The 26,849-nt window shown below is 31.2% G+C and overlaps 1 protein-coding gene and 1 non-coding gene across 2 annotated transcripts in view; both read left to right on the forward strand.

Moving 5' to 3' along the window:
• Nucleotides 1-19,139, forward strand: part of LOC143200036 (G-protein coupled receptor dmsr-1-like) — a 123,279-nt gene extending 104,140 nt beyond the window's left edge. Inside the window, exon 2 of the mRNA XM_076410266.1 lies at nucleotides 18,924-19,139. Coding sequence (XP_076266381.1) covers nucleotides 18,924-19,114 — 191 coding nt within the window. The 3' untranslated portion in view covers nucleotides 19,115-19,139. The remainder of the gene's footprint in view (nucleotides 1-18,923) is intronic.
• On the forward strand, nucleotides 6,255-6,361 carry LOC143200377 (U6 spliceosomal RNA). Its single transcript, XR_013006707.1, has one exon. It is a non-coding gene; the product is annotated as a U6 spliceosomal RNA (small nuclear RNA).
• Nucleotides 19,140-26,849: the final 7,710 nt, after the last annotated feature.

Consider the following 26,849-nt stretch of genomic DNA (forward strand, 5'->3'; position numbering starts at 1 on the left):
GAAAGTAAATTTTGGAAGACCATAAACCTACTTTTTAGACTATTAGGTTTTTATGTAATGTTTGCCTCTCATAAAATGATATTTTGTGGCTTTAAATAAATTACAAATTCATTGTATTATTAAAACAATATTTCAATATATTATTTATTGTTCCTTTGTTCCCTAACTGATGTATTATATACATCGGTCTGTCTGTCGATACGGTTCGTTCATATCTTACAAGATATATGCAAAGGTTTATAGAAATGCTTAAGTAGAAGTCACAATCCTCTCCACCGTCTTTATCGTTAAGACAACGTATACATTGAATAAAATAAATTGTACCATTATTTCCGAATAACGCTTCCATAATTACGAAAATCCCTAAGCTTATTTCTACATACATTGGAGCGTAACTTTTAAAACAGTTATGTCTTCAAAGTTAAACCTCACTTTCGGAATTCCAGTTAGGGAGCTAGACCTCAAGAAATCGATGGTTGCTCCAAATTGAGCTTAATTAAGCTTATTTGCATTATTTAGTTTCTTATTGCCACTTTAACTAACTGTCGACATGCCGAGTATATTTCACAAAATCTAAATTAAAAAGAAAGAAGAAACATTTTGAAAAGAAAAATGTTACTGTTTCACATTAAATTTAAACTTTTCTCTACAAAAAACAACTGGAAAGAGGCATACATTGTTAAGTTTTACAGGAGTATACGACTAAATATTTGAAATTAAAACAAAGATAATTATTTGATTTCATTGCTATATTTAGATAAGAGGAAGGAAGGACAAGTTCGTTTTAAATTTAAAATATAGGCCTTCAGAAAGATTTAACTTTCATTTAATTAATTAAAGCCATCTTAAAAGTGCGACGATCAGTGCATATTGTTAAAATTTGTAATGAATGTATTAAAATTGAACGTATTTTGAAACAATATTATATTTGGCAATTAGCAATTGATGGTAAAATATTCTTAAAATATATTTTATTCGGTTAGAAGCAATTTTTAATAGGTATGAGCGATTCGCAGACATTCATTATTAGGGGGCTGAAAAAAAAAATTGTAATTTTTTTATTTTTAGGGATTTTTAAATCAGGAATCTTGAACTCCTGAATCACTAATCCAAAGAACAGTCTCCAACTAATAACGTCTTGAGATTCAAAACGATTTTTGAAAAAAAAATTGAAGAAATTTAACATTCGTATTTATGCAAATGTTATATTATAGTTCCACAAATAAATTGCTTTTTGCGCAAACCCCTACAATTTTGAAACTTCCTCTAGCGTTTAACTCAGTTTTTAATCTATACTACAATATAAGTTTGAGAATAACTTTAGTGTTAATTTTCTTTAAAGACTATTAGACTGTAAACGGTTTTTAAACTGTAACACTTATTCAAGGAAAGAAGAGGGGACTTGTTGAACGGTGATACAGACCGACACTGAGGGTTTTTGTCTATTAGAAAACAGACTCAACACATCTCACTCGTTCACTATTCAGCCCGCCGTAAAACAGATGAACTTGCACAGGGACGCAATAGCTAGAGCCCTAACGGTTGCATAATTTAACACCTCCCTCTTAGAGAAACGGCCGCAGCGATGGACGTGGTCGCCATCCATTTGGACGGCTTATAATTGTTGCAAAACTGTTTTTGAGTATCGCCTGTACCTTTGTCTGCCAGTTTGCACTTAAAGATCTTCGAAAAGGTACTGTGTTAGCATTAATGTATTCCAGATTATTTTTTCAATCGGTCATCGGACATAAATAAATTGCTAGTAAATTATTTATTAATTTCATTTAATTTATTGCTATTAATAGTATCAAATTTCAACATGTTGATTACATATCAATACTATTATTGCATTCTTCTTCTTCTTCTTTTTTTATTTGTTTTTTTTTTGGGTTTGAAGCTTTTTCTTATACAAAATTGACTCCCAGGTTGTAAATGTGTTTGTGCCTAGTACGTAGTTATATACTATACAGTCCAAAGGTGCGCAAATCTAAACCAAACAAGACAATGCAATGGATTGCGTTTTGTTTTTTTGAGAACTGACGACCAATGTTACTCGCACGACAAAACTCAAAGGGAAATCAAAGGTGAGTAACTTCTCTTTCCGAGGATTCCGATGATCCCAACCAATACACCCTGTGAGTTCAATTTTATGGTCAGGCTTTTGTCATTTTGTCAATTGTAGGTGGCATGTTTATGTGCAAATTATCTGCTTTATTTACCTCTGCGCGTAACTACAATACGTAAAATTTCGTATATAACAAGGTGCTTCACATATAATACACATAGCTTCTATGATGCTAAAATCTTATTGGCGCACCATGTATTTACATGGTTTTTGTACTTTTATTGATATTTATTTTCTATACTTATATATCCTAATAAATTATTAAACTTTCTATTCATGTATACTCATTTTGTTACGTTAACTTAGGCGTTACAAAGTTAAAATATAAAAAGCTGACTATATAAAAATAGATTAGGTTTAGACAAAAAGTAATAATTGTCCACTAACATAATAAAAAAATATTAAATGAGTGAACAAACAGTTTCAATATACAGGGGACTTGCTACATTAGGCTCTATCTGACTTTAAAGATAACTTTAAAGATATGTGATAGAGATTCGCCTCGTAAGTTTCTTCAAGTTGGGTGCTTGAATTACATAGGTCTAAAAGAAATTCTAGAAGCTGTTTAGATTTTGTGACATAACCTCTATGGTTTTGTTTGTGCTGATCTCAAAAATCATTTCCTTTTTGTTTTAGGACGATCTATTTAATGACAATTTGAGTAAATAAATTAAAAGACTTGTATTAAAATTAAATATTATATACTTGAAAAATATAATTTTATTTACGAACCATTAAAGATACAATTTTTAATTTAATATACGTTCACTAGCACATTGCAAGGTCTCTCTTAGGTGTCCTGAAGTAGTCAATTATGCTTGGTATCTCTTCTCCATGTTTTTAATGTCTCAGTGAAATCGCTTTTCTCTTTACTCGCATCACCCATATTTTAAACTTGAGATGGGTATGGCTGAAGAACGTTCTTTTGACGATTTTTTTCATTATTATTGTCTTTATGATATCTCTTCTTCCCCATCTTTATTTCTGACAGGCCTCGAGACTTTCAAACAATATATTTGAAGCAAACTCTATCTTTGCGAAATGATTTTACAAATTACATCATCAATCCCAAATGTATATTCAGTGGTGGTAAAAGAACTTTATGTATAGGTGACAATGTTTCTTGACGGACGTTCTTTTCGTGATATCCTGGAATATTTTCTACATTATTTTCGTTTCCAGTATACCAAAATAGTTCAGTATATCAAATCAGTTGAAAATATCCAAACAGTTTTTGTTGAAAACCTATGTTATTATCAACTAGTTTATTAACAATATCAAAAAATCATTCATTATAACTTGCCTATTTTAAGGTTTACTGACGAAGCTAACTTTTTATAAGGGAAAATCGTTCTAAACTACAGTACGGTCTTAATATTACTTACTTGTAAATATTGTAATTACTTCAATGTAGTTTAACTAATTTAAGCATTAATTTAATTGTATGAAACCTAATCTGGCGAAATAAATAATTTGAATGAAATTTCTTTGAATAAAAGAATACTTGAGTGATAAGTAATTTCAGATAAAGCAAGGGGCATTTAAAAGGGATGTCATTAAAGGTGAACAAAAGATACATATAAATTAGCGATTAGTATAACGGAAACCATTTGTTATTCAGAACAAAGACCGGAACTGAAACAATACCAAATGTCCTCAAACTCTTAAACTGAACAATAGATGTATAAATGGATATAACGCTAATTATTTAATAACAAATATAACTCAGTGTTGAGTTTGTAATACCTTCTTGTTATAAATATTTAAGTGCTGTCAGAATAATTCAACTTTAGTTTTCAATATTACATGGGTCTTTAGATTAAGTTTTTGCAGAGTTCAAACACTCTCAGCATCGAAGGTAATTTTACAAGTATATTATTATATTATTTTTAGTTTCATTACATTAATTTTTATTCTCAGTATACACAAGGTACTTTTATTTGCGTATTTAATAAACTTTTGCATAATGTATTTGTTACTTTTTTTAATATCATTTAGGAATACCAATTATTTTTAATATCTTCGGAGTTAGAGAGGAATTAGCACCACTTAGCATAAAGCTCCAATAATGTTTTACAATAATCAATCTAAATTATATCCCTTCGATTTATATTATAGCATAACTAATCAGTTTCTATTGCACTGCAATCTGCATCTCTAGATCAGCTGTTTTTAATGATCTCGATCCATGTCTTTTTCGGATCTCTTCGCTTTGTATTCGGCCTAAAAGGTCGATTTCGTCACAGTAATCAGTCAAAATTTCGTTTTCTTTTAATTTGATGGACATGTCCAAAACATTTGTCTGTTTATGAACTTGTTTGTCATATTTTATTAGGTTATTTCATTTCTGATACTATCTTGCAGAGAAACATGTAGAATTTGCCAGATTATTGTAAACGTACAGGATTGGCAAAGAAAGTGTTCGAAAAAAAGGAAATTTACTCTTTTAGGTTGTAATATTTCCTCTCTACCACACGCACCATATTAAAGAAGTAAAAGCTCCTAGAGCTTTGGCAATTCAGCTTATTGCTTCACCAGTAATAAACATAAACTTTAATAATTTTAGCGAAATAAGATCGAACTGTCCTAACTAGAGGCAAAATTAATAGAAACGAAAATTCCACACGTCTACATCCAAATCAAATATTTTGCTTCAAAAACTGGAGGAGTAAGAAAATCTTATCTACATAATCGCGATTCAGTCTAAACCCTGCCTGCTTTCTGCTTGTTTCTTTGCGAGCTCTTTGAACTCTCATTTGGATGATTTTCGTAAACACTTTTCCGACAATTGCTTGTTTTGAATAGAAGTTAAAGAAAATCCTAAAAAAACATACTAATTCTTAAAACGACAAAACTAGTCCAACACTGCGGGATAATTTTAACATCTATTCTCATACAAAATGTAAAAATATTTCTTTAGTAAGATGCAAAATCGTAGTTATGTAGTATAGGTACTTAAAACTGACTATAAGCTAATTAACTAATATTACTAACATCATTTCCGTTCACATTTATCGCAGGTCTTGCATCTATACCACAACTCATTTAATTTTGCTATCTCACAGCAAATCCTATAGATGTTGAACGGTTGCGCTCAAAACATTAAACCGATTAGTAATCCAACGCTACTAAAACAAATTTCTTAACCTCAAAATCAAACGGATAGACATGAAAGAAAATTATTGAATCGCAGCAACGTAGAAGCATTGCAGCTACCGGACAATACTTCCTGCGTATCAGAAGGTCTATTAAGTTATCCAAAATTTTGCCTTGAAACATTAAATAAGACAATGGGCAGGAAAAAAGAAGATAAAGTGTTACTTTAGCTTATTAGTCTATTTTAATTTGACAAATATATACTGATGTATATATCCCGTAATCGTCTTGCTTGTGAAGCCAATACAACCGAATAATAGTAGTAAATTAATCTGAATATTAAGATTATATCAAGTTTAATGTTTAATGTAAGATGTAATTTAGAAAATTAATTTTTAGGTAATAAAAAATATTTTATATATTTTAAATATTTTTAATGAGTATTTCACACGTCTTATCACAGTGTATCGATGTGAAAACGGGGCATTTAGTTATTCTCATTTAGAATGTTCTACTAGATACACAACAGTATTTAAGGGTGCTTTATTAAATAACCCTGGAGACTAATCAGACGATAACTACCGGATGCTTTCAGCCAAATTATAACGTTGCATGACAACGATCAAACTGACGTGACTCACATAGCTTAGAAGACCCGTTTAAATTTCTGTTCACCCGCATATTCTTTGGATTTGACGCCATCTAAGTACTATTGGTTCTGGTCAATACAGCACACTTACTAATAAACAGTATAAAACACCAGACGATATGTGTACAATCATTAATGACCTCAACGCCTCAAAGACTGCTAGTTTATTTCGCGATGGTATTCGAATGTTATCTGAGAAATTTCGCAAGTTTATAGATAAAAGTGGGGAATCTTTTCAAAATTAAACCTTTGTAGTTTATTTTTTATATATAATTTAAATTCGGGGTATCACATATTATCTTCCTTCCTCCTATTCGAAATTTGCATCAAGCAACTATCCATTTCAAGAAATTTATAAGTTCCATCGATTTCAAAATAATCTCTGTAATCGCTTCGGTGGTACATATACTAAAATTGGAACGATACAGAGAAGATTAGCATGGCCCCTGCGCAAGGATGACATGCAAGATCGTGAAGCGTTCCACATTTTTGCAAATTGGATAATGGAGGTCAGTGTTATATTACCGCGCCACCTTCATACGTGAAGAAATTGGATCCCATACAAAACGCCGCTATTAAGATCATATTGGGAGCATTCCGCACTAGTCCGGTTGAAAGTGTGCAGTGCGAGGCAGAGATTTCATCACTCGAGTCATGCCGAGAGCTCCTGCTACTAAGCTATGCAAGCTCCCTGAAATTCCGTCCCGAGTTGGACCAGTTCAATACCTTTTTCCTACCTAAGACAAACTGGACCAATATAAGGAAGAGGCACTTAAGCCCCTCATTAATCTTCCGGAGGATATGTAAACGATTAATGATTGTGATACCAGATGCAAAATGTAGAATAACTAATATACCACCATGGCAGTTCTCAAGAATACATATAGACCTCTCTATGAAGATTCTGAATAAGGAAACAAATAGTTCTTCTACAATAAAAAGCTTCTTTAGACAGATAATCGAAGAGAACTATTCAAATCATTTTATCATCTACAAGAATGGTTTAATACGTGAGAACTTTATAGGTGCTGCTTATACGTCTAGTCTACTCGAGAGACACTTTTGGCTTCCATCATTGACTAGCATTTTCACCGCAGAACTACTGGCTATATATATGACCCTATCTGCCTTGGAAGAATCACAGATTAGCGAATCCATACTAGTAGTGTCGGATTGAGTATGAGTTCCCTAGAGAGTCTAAGATCGGCAAGGACAGTCCACCCTCTGGTCACATACATCAGAGAGATACAGACAAAGTTACAAGTTAGGGGTGTAAGAATAACATACCTCCCATAAAGGAATATCTGGAAATGAAAGAGCCGACCAACTGGCAAGTAGGGAAGAGGAGTCGATCAAGTTAAACGAACTCTTTAGCAAAAAAGACGCCAAAGTCTATATGAAGGGCCTAAATAGATGGATGGATCCAATTAGAATGGGACCTTCTCATAACAAACAATAAATTATGGAAAGTCAAGAGGATGTTTTATCAATCTATAGGCCATAATAACATCAGTAGACATAAGACTAAGTAGACATGACTGCGAATGGGGCACTGTAAACTGACTCATTAATATTTGTTGAAGGGACAGAGCCCGCCCTTACGTGATTTGTGCCAGATTCAACCTAGCCTCAGACACATCCTACTGGACTGCCAAAAATATGTTGATTTGAGGAGACAACTTGAGATGCCGACAAAACTGGAACCATTGGTCCAACCCGAGCAACTGAATCTGCTGATTGACTATCTAAAGACCATAGACCTACTTCAACACTTGTAACATACATTTGTTATTGTGTAATTGAAAAATTATTGTTATTATTTATTATTATTGTATATATTCTACTTTTTATAATCTACTGTGTAGTATTTTAAGAGGCTGATGAGTTTAAATATATAAATAAATAAAAATAATCTATAAGTATTAATACTGGCTTTAATGAAATAATATGAGGGTGAATTTGTTGTTGAGGGCAGGAAACGTAGTGGAATATCATAAGTATATTACATCTTAGATTAGATATAATTAGTACAATCTTAATTTACAAAATAATTTATTACTACTATTCTGTCTAATTATATATATTGTCTATTCTATTAAGCAAGGCGAGTACGGGATTAATACATCAGTATATATTTCTTAAATTAAAATAAAACTAAGCTATTTAAAAAGTTATACATACACTTATGCACTAAACAAGTTCATGTGGTTTGACTCCATTCAATCTTTTGATTTCCTGCGTGTTGTCCAGTAGCTGTATTGCTTCCACGTTGCTGTGATTTAGCAACCTTAATTCATGTTTTAAGGCGAAATGTTGTATAACTTCGTATATCAATGACTGCGAGTTCATCGTTCAGCTTTTCGTTGGTTACGCAGCGATAAGCATTGGTAATAAATTGTAGAACTTTGTATTAGGTGCATTGGATTACTAGTTGGTTTGATGTTTTAGTGCAACTCCATATTTGCCTTTATGATTCATCAATAAACCAATCTATTTGATTTTAGGTCAATATGAGAATATCTTCCAACAAACCAGTACAGTTGCTTGACTCTGAGTCTAATCTGCTCTGCTTTTTGTCTAACATGATGTTACCAAAAGTATATGAAGACGAGGAATTGAAAGTTTAAATCAAGCTAATTCATTATCAGATATGTTAGACCCAATCCTGTTTCTAATAAGTTAAAATTTCCTAACTCATCAACAATAAGTTAGTATATGTTTCCAATTCGTCTTCTTCATCTTTTAATATTTTGTTGTTTTTTAGTTCTACTTCTTTTTAATCTCAATTATTCAACCGTGCTTATTAAAAATAACTATATCTTATGACAATTTTTACATCCCACATGTCATGTGTATATAATTTTATGTAAGCATCAGGTTCCCTATGTAAAATCTTATTCCAAATCTTGCTCTAAAGTCTATATATGTCCATCCATGTTTTAGTTTTCACTGTTATCACTTACATTTAGCTGATTGACTTTCCACAAGTCTGTTGGAATGCACTAACACTCTTTCGAAGTATTTAACATTAAAACTTTGAATTATACTCTCTACGGATTCTAGAGAAATATTATCACATTAAAGACATAATAGCATCATTTAGCGTAGCTATATAGGATTTGCTAAATTTACCCCATAATTGTATATCTTAGGTCCAAATAGTTATAAGTATTGATTTGTAATATCTTGTTATCAAAACATAACTTCTATTTGTGGCCGACAAGCCAATACGTTCGGTTGAGTTTAAAGCCAAGTTGTTTTCGTGAAAGTGTATGCTTTTTCCAAGATAGGTGGAAATTATTAATAATGACTGGTGGCCATGTTAATCTATGGAATGTAAAAGGCAATCAGAGGAGTATATTTTCTTTTATTGGCTTTAACACATATTTTTACCCAAATTTTTGTTTTATTAAGATGTCTTTGGAGTTTTCTTTGCATTATGATTTGGTCCACGCGCGATGCTAAGATTGCTGTACCTACTGCAGTGATTTTTGCAGAAGGAATATCAGCAGAATCTAGGATATAATATACCACTATACTGCCTTTTATAATTATCTATCTGGAAGTCTGGATAATAATTCGGCAGCTAAACGTACAACTTTTTATTTTACAGCCCTATGGGCCACACCTAATAAATAACCCGAGATATATAAAACAATGGAGCCAATATCTTTTACCCTTTAGATCTATCTTTATTTGCTTTACTTTATTGGCAAAAATAAATTTTATATTTTCAGTTATTACACTAAGCCTCTTGATGTACAGTATCTCAAAATCCTCCACTTCCTTTTCTTTTTTTTTTTCAAGTTTTAGAATCACCCTCTTTCTAAATTCTAGTGAATTAATTCCGTCGAAAAATTGCTTTAAATATAAACGTTATTAATATTATGGAATTTTCTGATAGATTTTGTAGAATGTTTCCAGCTGTTTCTAGAATTAACTAATTAGTTTTATTAATTCTTTAAAAATTTGTTTAATATTATTTTTGCCGATTCATTGTCATTTCAGTTATTCCAACTAAATATTATGTTAGTTATGACATACAATTTAAGTTATTATTTTACCATCTGTAACCAATATTTTAGAAATATTTATATAGCACAATTTAATAAGCGCTATTTTAGTTGATTCTAATAATGAAACCAAATGCCACATAAGTTAGAACTGAATACATTTTTATGTAATTTTATCAAGTACAGTTTAGATCACCCAAATTCTTAATTAATATAAGAGGGTAGGAAATTGTACTTTGGATTCAGGATGAATCAAAAAGTCATACACATCAAAAACGCCAAGACACCTCAAGAAGTGAGCGTGAACTTTTTAAATGAAATAAATCAGTGATTAAAAAAAGTTACGAATTATCGCAACATCAACCCTATTATCCAAATCTATTGATGTTTAGTTGTTTTTATTACTCAAAAATACATATTTAAGATCAGTTATTGAACAACATTTTTTAAAATGACTTAAAAGATTGACAATAGAATATATCTTCTCAAATAACAAAACTTATTTAAAGAATAATATATTTTTAAAAATATCAGTTAAACTACATAATAAACAATGAGTAACATAGCTGGCACTTTTTATAATTTATGCTTGGATTATTAGCTTTGTTGAACAACTCATGCCTTTACAGAAGATGGTTAATATTCAAGATCCAACAGTTTTATCCTTTTTGACTGATTGATTATTTGATATTTTTCCTGCCTAATCCATATAACGGTATAGGGGTTTCCAAGGGTTATACTCATTTTTTACTAATACTGTAACGCAGGGAGAATGGACGGTATTTATGGGGAGTACGTTAAAATTAAAAATTGAGTCATGTTTTTTTATTGCTTTGATATAACGCATGACAACAACGTATAAACGATCGTAAAAATCATTAACTGAATGTGTTGGCAAAATAGAAAAAGGTTATCGACCAAGACGATACATATAATTGTTTACTGTTTGTATAATCGCGGGTTCGAATCATGCTGGGTTACGGATGTACTTCAAGAGCGGAAAAGAAGATCCGACAAGGAAAAACCATCCTAGTTACGCCAGTAATCAGGCTGGGTAAGATCTGATGTCTTCTAGGATGGCCTCTAAGTTTGTCACTGGCCAATCGGTAGGTTTAATACCGAGGACCGTGATATGGTGCCCACGTTAAACTGTAGGTTCAGTCCAGATAAACCCTCGTTAGTAAAATATAATGCGCCTTTTCATCCAATGTTAGGCATCAGCATTTCATTGTCAGTATCACATTTAGAATTTCCCAACTTACGTTTTTTCGGATGATTTTTTTAACTGTAGCATCTATCGTCATTATTATTTTAGCCTAGCATCAGTTTATAAGTTTTATTTCGGTGGGTCTTATAGACACTTTAAATTTTAACTTAAACACACTTAAACCTTTAAAAATATGTCAAGGTTGCCATAATGTGTCCTATAATTAATTAAAAAAGAATTAGAGATAGAAATTTGGTGCTACAAACTAAATTTTACTTTTTTTCATTTATCTTTTATTAACCTTTTATTCACCCAATCCTTTAAACTACTTGGATAACAGTTTCATTGTATTAAACTACCCGTGAGGTGAAGTGAATTGGAAAATTGTGTATCTAGTCAATATTATATTGACCATAAATAAATTTACCTCTTTTTGGGATATTTGAGAGCAAAATTATTGATATATTATATTATATAGTCGATGTATTAGAAACAAGCAGAACATTAGTTTTCCAACAAACTCTCTCCGTCTCCGTTAAATTTGCTAAGTTCTTACTTAAGAACTAATTACAAACTTAGCACTAATATTATTACTATTAGAAATACCGATGCATAGGCGAAGATATTACTAGATTTAGTAGTAGTTATTCAACCAAATATGTGTAAGTTGAAGTTATTTACCGAGAAATATAGTTTATTTTTTTTATTATTTAATTAATATATTGTTACTAGTCGTTTCCGTCTACCCTACAGTTTGTCTTTATGATAAATGAAATCTAGGTATATAACTAGAAAGACCCATCTGCCCTATCTCAGTCTCCGGTGAAATAATGTTTATACACTCACAATACCTCTCAGGACTTTGTTCTGAAAAATTTGCATTGTCTGGGTTATAGCCTTCAATAGGCATCATAACCCCCATATTTAATGAACTTTTTAGAGCAATAAGTCCCTGATATGAGAGCAATATATATATATATATATATATATATATATATATTATTTGTTCTCAGAAATATTTCTAGTCCCCAAACTCGCTGATTTATCCTTTTTATATTTTTAAGAACGAATTACTCTTTCGTTATTCTTTATCTAGTTTTAGGATTTTTCCAATATTTCTACTACGTTTCCTAACTGACTGAAATTGTGTGGTGTTTCAGTCTGAAATTCACTGAGCAATTTCATCATGGCGACGAGGGTTTGCTTGCTTGTTAGATTTTCCTACTTTTTTATTTTAATTTGTATATCACTAAATTTGTTCTTTTTCAAGTTTTTTATTTTCTATGGCAGATGGGTTTGCAGAGTTTTGATTTGGCTGAAGTTCTCTTTATGATGAGCTGGGTGTATTGTCTCATTGCATAAAACAAGTATTGCTACGCTATTCAGTTGCTTTCTGCGTTGATAAGTTATATAAAATAATAGCTAAATATTTGAAAGGCAGTAATATCTGAATCGTATTGTAACTTATATTGAACATATAGCTAAATTAATGTCTTGAGAGGTAGTATAAGGCTTTCTTGAATAACTCCAGAAGTGCTGGGTTATTCGACTGTACGAGACTGTTATAAACGAGCGGAAAGCAATAACATTCTGTCTTTAACTTGTTTTGGTTCAGTAGTTGAGGCTTAGTATTGTGATTGCACTTGTTGTGTAGTTCTGAATTTTATTTGGGGCTTCACAATGTCCAACTCATACTCACCAATAAACTTGTAGTAAATTATCGCATTGGCATTTAGTGGAAACCTCCCAGCCTTTTCAAAGCATTTTGTAGCATTTCCAACAGTAACAGCGTGGTTCCAAGCCGTTTTGAATATTCCTTCGGAAGCTACCTTTTGCTATGACGTAGGTTGTTGGTAATAATATGATTTGAGAGGTTTGAAAACGATATATTGAGCGGTTATAATTCATGTGACGTATGTGGAGGAAGAAGAACATGAGGAATCAAAATCAAGCCGTACACATAGATTATTATAATAGCTTATAATTGAAACTATAATTCAAAAGCTTCTTTATTTACGCAGCTATTTTCTGTCATTAGAATTTCGGTAATATTGATTGACCTACCTATATTTTTTTCACCTTTTTGATAATTTGTAAACTCGTGTATGCTAATTCGTAAATTTCAAATGCACCCGATATAAGGTTAATTCTTTTAACCTTCTTAACTAATTTTTCTGGGGAGCCATTTGTCTTTCCCTTATGTTCGAGCCATCTGCAATAAACGATCTTAAAAATGTGATCGAATTCACCACCGAATATTTTGCGCATTAACCTAAAACATTGCGCTTGAAAACTAAAATAATTTTTAAATTCGTTGCTTGCGTTCCGTATTAATCAGTGTCTTATATAACTCACTGAAGATAACGCTCTAAACTTGTGTTGCGATACAGTCAAATATGCGCCTGAGGCTAAATTCGAATGAAGTATGAGGCGGAATTCTGTTACTGACAATTTCAACTGCCCCGGAGGAAATAGTGTACGTCACTTAATCCAGATGTCGCCCGCATACATAATAAATATTTGCGTGCATTAAGATAATCGTTTCCGCATAGTATATGGGTAGTTTGTTTTATAATATTGCGTTAAATAATTTTTTCATTGTAATGATTTATATTGTACACGATATATTTTTCGATCTCTTGGAGCGTAAACAAACAAAGCTGGTTGTTTTCAAATGTGGAAAAAGGAATATGTTTTTTAAGAAAATACTACAAATAATTCTGAGCAATACTTAGTGATAGTCCCTGGGACTTATTTACAATAAGAAACTGTAATAGTTTAAAATAAAATGCGGAGTTTTTAGTACTAAATCGTTATTTTCTTTATACCTTCCATTTAGAATGATTGCTTCGAACAAACCCTTTGTTGACTGATTGACATTGATTCACCTAAAATTAACTTGGTTTCTAACATTTTGAGCTCTTCGACAGCCCAAACTGCTCCAATTGCATATCTCATATTAAGAAGGAATGGAGATTTATTTTAGAAAGTTAATTAGAGCAAATCAAATGATATACTCTTATTTCATAATACACGTCAAAAATCACAATATCCATGCTGCAAGATTCGTATTTCTATACATAAATTTTTTATTACCACTGCTTTTTAGCAGTAGTTTCCCATATCTTCTTCACCAACACACCGTCTATACAATATAACAATTGTTTTAAAATCTAAAGCAAATTCTAGCATTTTTTTTAAATATCCCAGATGATGAAGTCCAAATTTGCTTACAGCCTTTTTTAGAATATAAATTAAGAAAAATATATTAAATTATATTATTTCAAATGAGTAATTGGCAGCAAAATAATGAAAAAAAAATTGACTTGCCTCTAATGATGTAACACCTTCCCACGAGAGAACGACCAAAGGACAGCTCTCAGTTAAATGTTATAATTACGTTGCCTGTTAATGTCAAACTTTCAATAAAAACGCAATGTTTTTACCCAAATATCTGTTGCAAACAGTTTATTTAAACTTCGGTGTTCCCAAATTTTAATTTAAATATCAAGTCGTTACAGAATACCCTAACTTTTGAATTCCTTTTTGGAAGGGAAAGTTTCACGGCTTTCGGTACCTTGAGTAGCTTTATTCCAGCTTGCATCCTGAATTGCAGTACTTTATCAGATATTCCTCTAGGCGATGTTAACGAACTACGGACAATTATGTTAACAGAATAAGTGACTACTTGTTAAGTCGACCATATTCTGGGTTCTACGGTTTCGTCCTCCCTTCCGCCATCATCTTTAGAGATGTAGCAATATTTCTGGGATTAACACTAGTAAGATCTGCTGATATTCTGCGTTAAAACAAGTTGCCACCTTCCCCAAATTCTTTATACCAGCTACAAATCTAATAATGATGATACGTCCTTAAACCCCGATTTCAAATATTTGTCACACCCATATCTTATTGTTTACTTACTTCACTTCTTCACGATTTCAACTTTTGTCAATTTCTTCTTCTATGTATCTGATAGATTTCATCCAAACCAAGCTGTTGTTATAGACAATGCTTCTTTTCATAAAACCGAACTTTTCCTCATTGTACGTGCCTCTTGATTAGCGTGTTAGTTATAATAATTCTTTGTCACCTCCTGTATTAATTCGATAGGATAGAATATGCAATGATAGGAGGGGGAAGTATAGTAATATAATGTGTAAAGGTGTAGTAACTCTGTGACCAATTTTTATGCCATCTGATCTACAATTTCTCTTTTTTCAGACCTGGATTTAAAAAAGAGTAAGATACATAAAACACAAATAGTCAATATATGTGTACCGAGTGACAACATGAAATAGTTCTCCCTGAAACAGCTGAATATTCCTGAATTTTCCAGATTAACAATTTCCTCTGTAATAATTTTATTAAATTATTATATTGAGAACATAATATCGAAAAACACTACTCACTCTTTCATACATTTCTTATACTTCATTCCGAATACAGGTGTGGTTTCTCGTTATTGCATCTAAAATTATATTGTTCTTCACTTTTGGAGAGATCTTGTCATAATACCATACTCATCAATACTTAATCACATATCTAATGCATTCTACTGGCAAGAAGGTGCACCGTTATCTCGTTCATATTTAGAGAACAGCAACAACAAAATGTATCAGGCAACATTATATCTTCTTTTAACTAGAATAAAATGAAATGGAAAAATAAAACGTGATTTTAAAACTAGTTGACAAAATGCAATAGGCAATACATTATTGTATTCATTATTATTATATATAATACATTATTATTTCGCATATTTGTCATACTCGCATCCCCTAATTCCTTTGTTGTAGATTAACATATAAAAAATCTGTATTATTTAATAACTAGATCGTATTTGTTACCGTTTGTGAATACAGTTCATTTTAATTTATATCGAAAAAAATTTACATGCGAGTAATTTACTCCTAATCCGCTATTACAGATAAATAATAATATTAATCAACATACAGCAGATGCCGGTTAATGTGACCTATTTCAAAACCAATGTAGTTCATAGGATCGAAGTGTTTACTTTAACGAACGGGACTTACGTAATTTAAATAATAAAGGTTTTATTAACAGAAACAGTTACTAGTGTGATGTAATTGTGCTTAAAACATGCACAAATATTTCGTCAGCCATAATTATTTTTTAATTATAAGGGAAATATCATTGCAACCGTTATTTACGAAGAATTAAACGATCTGTGCATGATATTTCTTTTCTTTCGGGCCAATCTAAAGCTTAGTTAATTTTTTAAACTTTCGTTTAAAAAAAATTTCGTCACTGCATTTCTAACCTCAGTGAGAACGTTGACATCATCCTAACTTCTCATATATTCTTCGTTATTATTGTTCATATGCTTATCTTCATTCTATAAATTATTATTAGTTGTATAAACATTGCTGGAATTCACCATTTTTAATGAGTTAACAACATCCAGGCCGCACTGATATCAGCATTCGATCGCAATTATTCCCGTATCATTAGTACAACGGGAATTGTTAAGTACATCTTTAAGTAGTTTCTTCTAATTCTAATTCTAAGCCTTATGCAAATTTAAAAAGTTTCTCGTAGAATCACCTATTTCAGATGTTTCATATTTCAGATATATTGATAGGATAAATTAAGGTAAAAACTTTCGGTCGTATAGTCTGGTAATGTCCCTGTCCATTGTCATTGTTGGAGTTACATTCGGTGGCAGATACATGATAAAGATTAGCTGAATCTCGCTCCTCAGTTGCTCTTCTGATGAATTAGAAGGTTCTGTTCCCTTAAAAAAATATGTTAGCTATAAATCAAATACATATGTATATTTAAATTATGAATAAAATATTTGCCATTGTAAGCTTATTGTAAGCTTATGTGAAAATGCTTGTGAAACCACTTCGGGAATTGCCAATCAGGTTGTTCTGATAACACTATGTAACACAATTTTTCTAACAGTAATAATAATAAGGATTTCCTAATCTTACACGTCACGTTCTTTATTAATAATGTGAATAATATTTACGTTTAAAAGCTGTATTACTTCACAATGGCAGCCGATATCCTTCCATACCTATTGCATCTTCAGTGATTTTAAAAGAAACGTATGAAAACATGAGACTAATTTTAGACTTATCCAAAAACAAAGAACACAGCTGGAGAGTTTGTGGTGATGTAAAAGTTGTTGTTATATTGCTTGGGCTACAAGGAGGTCTCCCGAAATAATGTTGTTTTCTCAGTTTGTGGGACAGTAGAAGCACCAAAAGCTACCATGAAGTTAAAGATTGGCCAAAAAGAACTGACTTTATTTGTGGTAAATCAGACGTTAAGTATGAATCTTTCATTCCACAAGAAAATGCGATTTTTCCACCATTACACATATAAAACTTGGTTTATTGAAAAAGTCTGTCAAGTCCCTGGATAAAAATGGCAAAGGATATATGAATTAGAAAACTGATTTCTCTAAATTAAGTTATCCCAAACTAAAAGAAGGTATTTGTGTTGACTAACAAATAAGAAAAAATATAAAAACAACGAATACGTTGAAAATCGTACCGCAAAAGAGCGGATTGGATCTAAAGAAAGTAATTCAGTCAATCTTAAAGCTCAAAATTTCTCATATCTTGGAATGGTAAGTGACGAACAAGGTGAACTCTTTCACCAATATATAAAACAGATAAAATGGTTTTATCAAGGAAGATGAAGTACTAAAATGTTAGCAAATTACTGCTGGTTTGTAACGAAAGAGCATTCTACTGTTCGTAAGAGGAAAAGTTAATATTTGATCATTTTCTTCCAGAATATATGGCTCACTTTTTCCTATTGTGTTGCCCACTTAAACCTGAGCTATTTTGATTCATTGTCTATTTGTAAATATATATTACTATTTTTTAATAATATTTATAATACAAATAAATAAATATGACTTAAAATTTTCATATTGTCTTTATTTATTTATATTAATTTAATTTATCATAACTTCAAAATAGACCTCGTAAAACAAAAATCCATTTAAAATTTTGCGTTCAGTAGATTCAATTTGACAAGAAAAAACCGTTTTGTTTAATGTTATTATACAACCAAAAAATATTCCACACAGTGTAATTTCTCACCAAATATAAACAGCAGAATTCCATATTTCGCTTCAAATCGTTTTAGCCATCCATCACTAGCTACGAAATATTCAGCCTCCTTCAGTATTTCGTTTAACAGTTTAGCGCTTTCTTTAAACATTTCGCCATTAATTGGGACATTTTATTCCCGTTGTTTTAAAAACCATTTAAAATGAGAATTTTTCATTGTAGGTGCCTTTGCATTTTTAAAGATTTTCTGTGTCCGGGGCCACCAAAAGTTTTGGAATCTTAGTAAAATGTTTTTCAAATACTGAATTCTACAGATTGTTGCTTTCGATACTCCATATTTTTTGATTCATCTGGTGCTACTTCGTCTATGATTTTTGATTTGATACTTAATTTTAAATACTTTTTTTAATGAGATGTAAATATGAATGTATGAATGTACTAGCATACATTGACAGGACAGAACTAGTGTATCTTGGTACTTAATATTTCGCAGCTTAATACAAACTACTTACTAAACGACTACTACTATTACTAGTACTATAAAATTGACAAACAGATCGGGGACTCTTGTTAGGTCTTGTTGGCAGAAACTGTAAACATTATAGAATGGAGGGATTATTTATGTTACCGCACATTCTTTTTAATAATATGGCATGAATATTGTGTTTTTATAAACGAGATTTTTAATTTTTGAGCGTTTGCACTATTGAGAATCTCCTGTAATTATTACTAAATCTCTTTTTACCAATTCTCAAATAAATTTTCCCTTTTTCAGGTGACGTGATGGATATATTGGCATTAGCCAACTCAAGCATCAATTTCATTCTGTACTGCACCATGTCCAGACAATTCCGAGCCACATTCAAAGACATCTTCTTGTTACCTCTCCTGAACCTACTTCAGCCCAGTCTACGCTATTCCAGCATTGAGAAAACTACCGAAAAGACACAGATCTCTGCTGTTTAGAAGATTAATTAACATAAAAATGTATTATTAATAACAAGTTGTTAAATAACTGGAATAATATTGGAAATTAACTGTAAATCAATTCAAAACTAACTAAGAAACATGAAATGTTAATATTTGTTAAACTATAATAATAATTGATGTTATTATAATTGTTAAACTATTTAATGTTCCAATGTAAAAACTTACGTCAGATTATTTAAAATGGTTGTTTCAGAAACTTTATGTATAGTAGTTAATGTACAAAGTCTTTGTATATAGTTACCATATATGTTATATATATATATATATATATATATATATATATATATATATAGCAATATAATTAGTAATAAATATAATTAACCCTGATTTAGATTGAGTTCAACAATTAAAAATAAGGGTGTTGTTATATGATATAAATTGAACTTGATAAAAATATTATTCTTATTCAATATTGATTCAAATATTGATTTTGAAAATTAATGAAAGTAACAGCAAGTTAATAAATAGAATATTAAAAAAATTAGTTATGAATTAAATTAATATTTAATGAAAACAATTTGTCAAAAATGTTGTAATGTGTAAACATAAACGTTATAACAAAATGGCTTTCACCATCACCACATGTAAAATAACATTTAAACCTATTAAAAGTATTGCGACTGTAAAAGAACATTCATACAATGTAAAATTCATATCATTTTATGATCTTGAATAAGTTTTCGTTGAAAAATATATATGTGTTCAGAGAAATTGATAGTATGATTTTTATTCAAGATATTGTCAATCTTAACCACGAAAAAGTTCTTCATATATTGGGCAAACTCAATAATTATTGAAATATCCCTATTTTCTCCACTAATTATAATTTATTTTAGGTTCTAATAATCATCGATCAATCCATAGCCAGTGCAAAAGTGCCAGTTGGGAAAGGTCTACGTCTCAACCAACATACTTTTGTTGATCCCAGAGGATTTCACTAAATCCTATTGACCGCAATCGTTTTGGTATCGAACAACATTAGTATCCCACTTATTAAATCGTTTTTTATGACCTTAATCCATGTCTTTTTGGAGCTGTTCTTCTACCCAGTATTCCACCCGAAATTTTTATTTCACCACATACGTCTGTGAGGAATTCGTGTACTGATTGTCACGTATTAAAGGAATTAATTCATTTCTATTACGATCTCTATGAGAAATTTGTCGAAGTTACTTTATGTATCAGATGCCAGTCACCAGCAATGTCATCTTCAGTCTAAGTTTCGAAGCCATACAGAAGAATTAACAAGCTTCGAAAGAGACCGTTTTTAGTCTGGATTGTAGTAAATCAATCATTCTTTCACCAGCATTATTTTAAAGAATCAAAAACTCCTTCAGTTTGGCCGATACTCTTTATTATTTCGGCAGTAAATGTTACCTTCTTCTCCTGTCTTACTGAACCCTTGCACTTGCTCTAACTAGATCACGTTGAGTTTCACAATAACAAACTATCTTCCGAATCTGAAATGGGAACTATATTATGAAGATTGCAATAACCCTCAACATATAATATGTATCAGCGAAAAAAAGCGAACATCAGATATGTCATAGGGTTTGTACCATCATAATAAACATAATGTCTGTTTTTTACAACTTCTCGCATAATTGCGTCCACTATTAGAATACCGCCACTCTCTCATATTGCAAAAATTCTGTGAGCAAAACATGAAAATGTTGAAACAATGTTTCCCAAACAGCCTTGATCATTTAAGCTATCATTTGGTCGACCCAGCGGTCTTACCATAATCTTACTAATGATTTGATTGCTGTTCACATGGCGTTAATTATTGGCTCATCATTAGGGAATTAACTTTCAGGCATGTCAATTGCTGGCGAAGTTGCTGAACACAATATTTCGTCATATTTCAGAGCTGCATGAAAAACTACGCATTCAAAGAACGCTAGATCAATGCCTCTTAGATTTGACTATGTTAGCTGGTACTTAGGATGGCGATTAAATACAATATTACAATAATACTTTATATGCATTAAAATTTGCAAACAGTAATTTTTTATATTTTAAATAGGTTATAGATACTCACGTAAACCTAACAGCCCTGTTGAAAAAAGATATTAACTTCTTCAAGATCCTCATTTGTAAAGTAGATTATAAAAAATAGTCTAGAAAGTTTTGTTACCATTAAATAAAAAAAACATAACGAAATACTTTTATATGTTATAAACTTGAACAAAAGAAAAGAGATTGTTTAATTGAGTTAGTTTTTAAAATAGGTTGTAAATACTAATATCAATATTACAGATTGGTAATTTAATTGTAACATTTATTACACTATTTAAAATAATTCTTATTTAATAAACTTTGATTGTTTTATGTAGGATATGTTTAATATTTCCTGTATATTATCACTGTTTCCTCTATATTCCTATATATTATAACAATGGAGCACATTTATAGGTAGAGAAAGATAACGGTTGCTAAAGCTTATTTTACTATACCACTTTGGTTGACATACATTTTGGGTACACACTAACTTGAATGTTTAACTTCGTTATACTATAACTGATAATGAAAATTCCATCTTCATTAGCGTAATACTAATTACGCCGTTTAGCTTTAACCATGCAATAAAATATGTCTTTGTTAATTTGCTAAAGTTATTAATAAATTAAGTCCTATTAATACATAAAGAATTTTAGTATAGAGATTTTAGCATATAGTAATTTTAGAGGCTATATTCGTATTAGACACATGCAAAAATAGTACTTTGTCTATTTTAGGATGTTCTAATTCTACTTGGTACAGTAGTTTTAAAGCGTGAAAATCACATTAGTTGAAGCTTTGAAGGGTATTGGTATATAATGTTCCCCACCACAAAGTTATTTATTGAGTAAAATGACAACAAATGTAAGCTATATTACGAAAATATCCTTGTGGAGTCTGTGAATTCCCAAAGCTCAATGACTTTTGAGCGAAATGAATGATGCTACCTTTATATCTACAATGTTCTATAGATTTTAGGATTTGAAAGCCATCTTCTTGGAGAAACCAACAATTGTTTTTTCCCATCTTTCCGGTCATTTACGGATATCACTTGGAAAAAACGATGTATATTTTAAGGCATATTTATATTAACCAATAATTTCGCTATACGGACGTCTACCATTTATTGGTAACACCATAAGAAGTAAAGATCTGCTCAAACAGGTCACGATTAATATGTCGGAACAAGTAGTAATCAGAAGGAACAAGATTTGGAGAATACGGCACTTCCCATTTTAATGTTTCCAAGTATGTTTCACCGGTTTTGCAAAATGTGGTCGAGCGTTGTCGTGCTAAAGAATAACATTGTGGTGTCTTTTCTAGCATACCAGCCCTGTTTCGCACAGCGCTCCACTCAAACGCATCAGTTGTAATCGATAGCGATGCCCGAGTTATGGTTTAATTGTGTAATACCTTCAAATCCTGGTTTTAATCTTTTTCGGCTATCTAAAACGCTCATTATCTTCGGTAACAAAATCACCATACTTTAAAACCTCTAAACCAGTGCTCGCATGTTGAAATCGATGGACCATGATTTCCATAAACTTCACACAGCATTTGATAAACTTCAGGTTCCCATTTACACTGAAGAAAAAATTGTTCGCGCTTCGAGGAAATGACACATGCTGAAAAGTGAAGTTGGTCAGTGAGGCTTCAACATGAAGTTCATGGTTACAACTGTACCCGATGCGATTTAATATACAGTGACACTAACAATTGTAAATTCTTTAAAATTAATTTATAAACCGATAATAATTTTCATATTGCTGTAATATAAAAATGTAAATGTTTTCCATAAAAGATTTTGTATTTTTAAAGAACAGACACAGAACATTTTCAATTACATTACCGTTAAATTTTATTTTACTTTCCTTGAACTCCAATTTTATGAATTTCTTCACTTAAGTAAAAACTAAATATAAAATATTAACTATAATAATATATATAAAATAATATATAAATAATATATAAATATAAAATTAACTATAAAAACTAATTTTTTACCAAAATCACGTATTTGCACTGATACTTTAAACAAGATTCATATATATCATTATAACTGTAAATTAATATATGTAATGGAATGTTGAGTTCGACTTCAAAATTAATCTATTTTCGTTGCTAAACACTGATAAACAAAAAACTCAAACTCTTATGAAAATATTTCAGATCAGTTGTCGGTAAAAATTCGTATAAATATATTTAAATAGATAAAAATACAAATTCACCCGAATTAGCTATTCGAGACTTTTGGTTCTGTGCATAGCTCAAAAAAATTAAATCGCTGAAGCAAGTATATTGAAGATTAAGGAAATAGAATTGAATTAACAACTATATAACCTCATCTTTATTTCAATCATCGATATATCATCAATGCTTCAAATGAATTAAATCATTTGAATGTGAAAGCGCTGTAATTTTAACTATATGAGCAATATGGCACGCAGCTTTTATTGCAATCGGTCAATTGACCTAAAAAAAATAAAGAAAACCTTTGGAGAACTCCTAATTTGACATTTTGATTCTGTGCCAGAATATTAATATAAAATTATAAAGTAGTTTATAGTTAGGCACTATAAAATTGGAAGGTAAAGACGAAAGAAATGTAACAAACAGACTTGATATATAAGATCAATGATCAGTGAGAGCGACTACCTTAAACATGACAAAATGTAATAGGTCGAATGAAAAGTCCCCCGCTTACCATAGTAAAACACATTTTTTTTTGGCAAAATTATTTTTTTTTATGCAACATAATTCTCTTCAAGGGTGATACAGTGATTATAGCGACCCTCAAACTTTTCGATACCATTTTCGTAGTACGATTTGTTCATTGTTTCAAAACAGGCCTCAGTTTCGGCGATCACCTCTTCACTCGACGAAAATTTCTTCACAGCGAGCGTTCTTTTGAGATCTGAGAGCAGTAAATGGTCGCTGGAGGTCAGATCTGGAGAATACGGTAGATGAGGAAGCAATTCGAAGGCCAATTCATGGATTTTTGCCATCGTTTTCACTGACTTGTGTCACGATGTCATGGTGAAGCAGCACTTTATTTTTCTTCAAATGCGGCTGTTTTTCGGCGATTTCGTCCTTCAAATGATCCAATAACGCTATGTAATAGTCGCTGTTAATGGTTCTTCCTTTTCAAGGTAGTCAATGAAAAATATTCCATGCGCATCCCAAAATACAGACGCCATAACCTTACCAGCCGACTGTTGCGTTTTCCCACACTTTGGAGCGGGTTCATCGTGTGCAGTCCACTCGGATGATTATCGATTGGACTTCGGAATGAAATGATGTAGCCATGTTTCACCCATTGTCACATATGGATGCAAAAACTCGAGTTTATTACGCTTGACCATCTTCAAACACTGCTCCGAATTATCAACTCGTCGTTGTTTTTGGTCAAAAGGAGCTTGCGCGGCACCCACTTTGCATAGAGCTTTCTCATACCCAAATAGCGTGAATGATATGACGTACACGTTCAGATGATATCTTTAGAGTGTCTGCTATTTCATTTAATTTCAATTTACGGTTATTCATAATCATTTTGTGGACTTTTTTAGTGTTTTCGCCTGTAACAACCTGTTTTGGGTGTCCACCACGGTCACCGTCTTCGGTGCTTATTTCTCCACGTCCAAACTTAATATACCAATCCTTGATGGTTGATTTTCCTGGGACAGTGTCCGGAAACTCAGCATCAAGCCAAGTTTTTGCTTCAACAGTATTTTTCCCTTCAAAAAACAATATTTTATTAACACGCGAAATAACTTTTTATTCATTTTTAGTAACGAATGCTGCTTCACTTAAAATGCCATAATTCACAAACTAATGATCCGACACTTGTCAAATTTATACACGCATCTTTTGAGGGTTAGGTCACTCTAAAAATATATGGATTTAATTCTAGTAGCGCCATCTATGTATCAGACCGGATACTTTTCTATTGGCCTGTTGTACATTAATAGATGAAGCGAAAACTTGGCATAGTAAAATTTTATATGAAGAAGTTTGGAAAATTGTATTTATATATAATTATAAAGGGCATAAGCTTTTATAATTGGACCTTCACCATTTTTATTTTTTATTTTTTTACCATTTCAAGTAGAAACTTTCGAAATAGTTGGTCTTTGTATAGGGTCGTCTTATATCGCAATATGTACTGTTCAGAATATAAAGGTTAATAGCCTTTAGGAAATAATAAAAGGGTTTATGTACATAACAATCTATTTAAATAAGCATCGAGTAAACAGAGGCATTAAATCATTAAATTTGAAATTATATGAACTTCCATGTGAAATATTCACTTATTATTAATATTTATTTGATCCAATACTAATTTAAAAATAAAACCAATTAAAATTTGGGGTTATTAAAATCTTTTTAAAGCTACGTTATATTATGTTTTGGTAGCCAAAGCAATAGAAAAAATTAATAATAATATCCGCAATGACTATTATTATTTTCAAAAGAGACAAATTTAATCGCAGCGAATAACCAATAATTATTAGGTGATTGCCCATACGAGTAACTGATAATTTTATAAAAAAAAGTTTTTCTTAAAAAACTTTTTTCCATGTTTCGTTGATCTTTCGTCCCAGTTCGTTGATGGTAAATCCACTTTCGCACTTCTCCAACATATCAATACCATTTTATAGATAGCATAGTAGCAATGGATACTATCCAAACTATGATATAATAGATCTACTTGTCATGTCTCGTCACGATATGCCACAGAAAACATTTCTTTTTTTGCCTGTCAAGCAACGAGACCGCCATGTTGAAACGGTTTAACGTGGCATATTGAAACTTGTTCAACTCTTAAGCTTTCTGAACTTGAGAGTTTGAGAGAATTTGTCAAATTTTCAAAAGTGTTTAATGTGTTTAGGTAATAGATTTCATCAAATCAAACAACAGAAGTATTGAATATCGAAAAAAATATGCTTTATACACTGAATATGAAAGGGAAAAGTTTATTTTGTGTGGAAATATATGGAAACTATCGTATCGAATAGTTAGTTATTTAATAAAATGTTTACGTTGATAAATCGCATTTTTGCCAATAGATGACCGAAATACATGTAGCAGCTTATAATAATATATAATCATTAGTTAGTCATCAATCTTTTGATGACAAATTGGTGAAACAAAATTTTAAAATGTTATTAAAAAGTAACGAACGGGTTAAACGAATACGTTATAAGTTGTTAAACAATTACCTTCTTCATTTTAGCATAATTTTTGTGATTAAGAGCAACTATTTTATTTATTTTTATTAATTATCAACCCACCAGCCTCTCGGACTTTTTTAGGGTCATAATTATGTTGTTTCTTAATATACTAGTAAACACTACCTTCTTACAATAATAATGTGTGTCAAATCCAGGTAGATTACTTGCATTAAAATTTAAACATCAAGATAAACAACAAGCATTGGTGTTAAGTTTGTAATAAATTTGGCGAATTTAAAACGGAAGATGTAATTAGTGTAATAATTAATGTAATATAATTAGCTAGTGTAACAGATACTAACATGTCTGTACAATATGACCTAAGAGGGTAACGTCCTCCGCCCTATCACTGCATATTCAATCAAATCGAATTGTTATGGGATGAGGCGAAGACTAACTACAAGACAAGACATGCATGATGACAAAAATGTTCGAGCAAAAACTGTTTGGATATGTAGAATGGATTTTCTAGAATAACA

Source organism: Rhynchophorus ferrugineus, unplaced genomic scaffold, assembly GCF_030347505.1.
Source record: "Rhynchophorus ferrugineus isolate W39M unplaced genomic scaffold, kcgeb_rfMv2 rfM7, whole genome shotgun sequence".
NCBI classification, from domain to species: Eukaryota; Metazoa; Arthropoda; class Insecta; order Coleoptera; family Curculionidae; genus Rhynchophorus; species Rhynchophorus ferrugineus.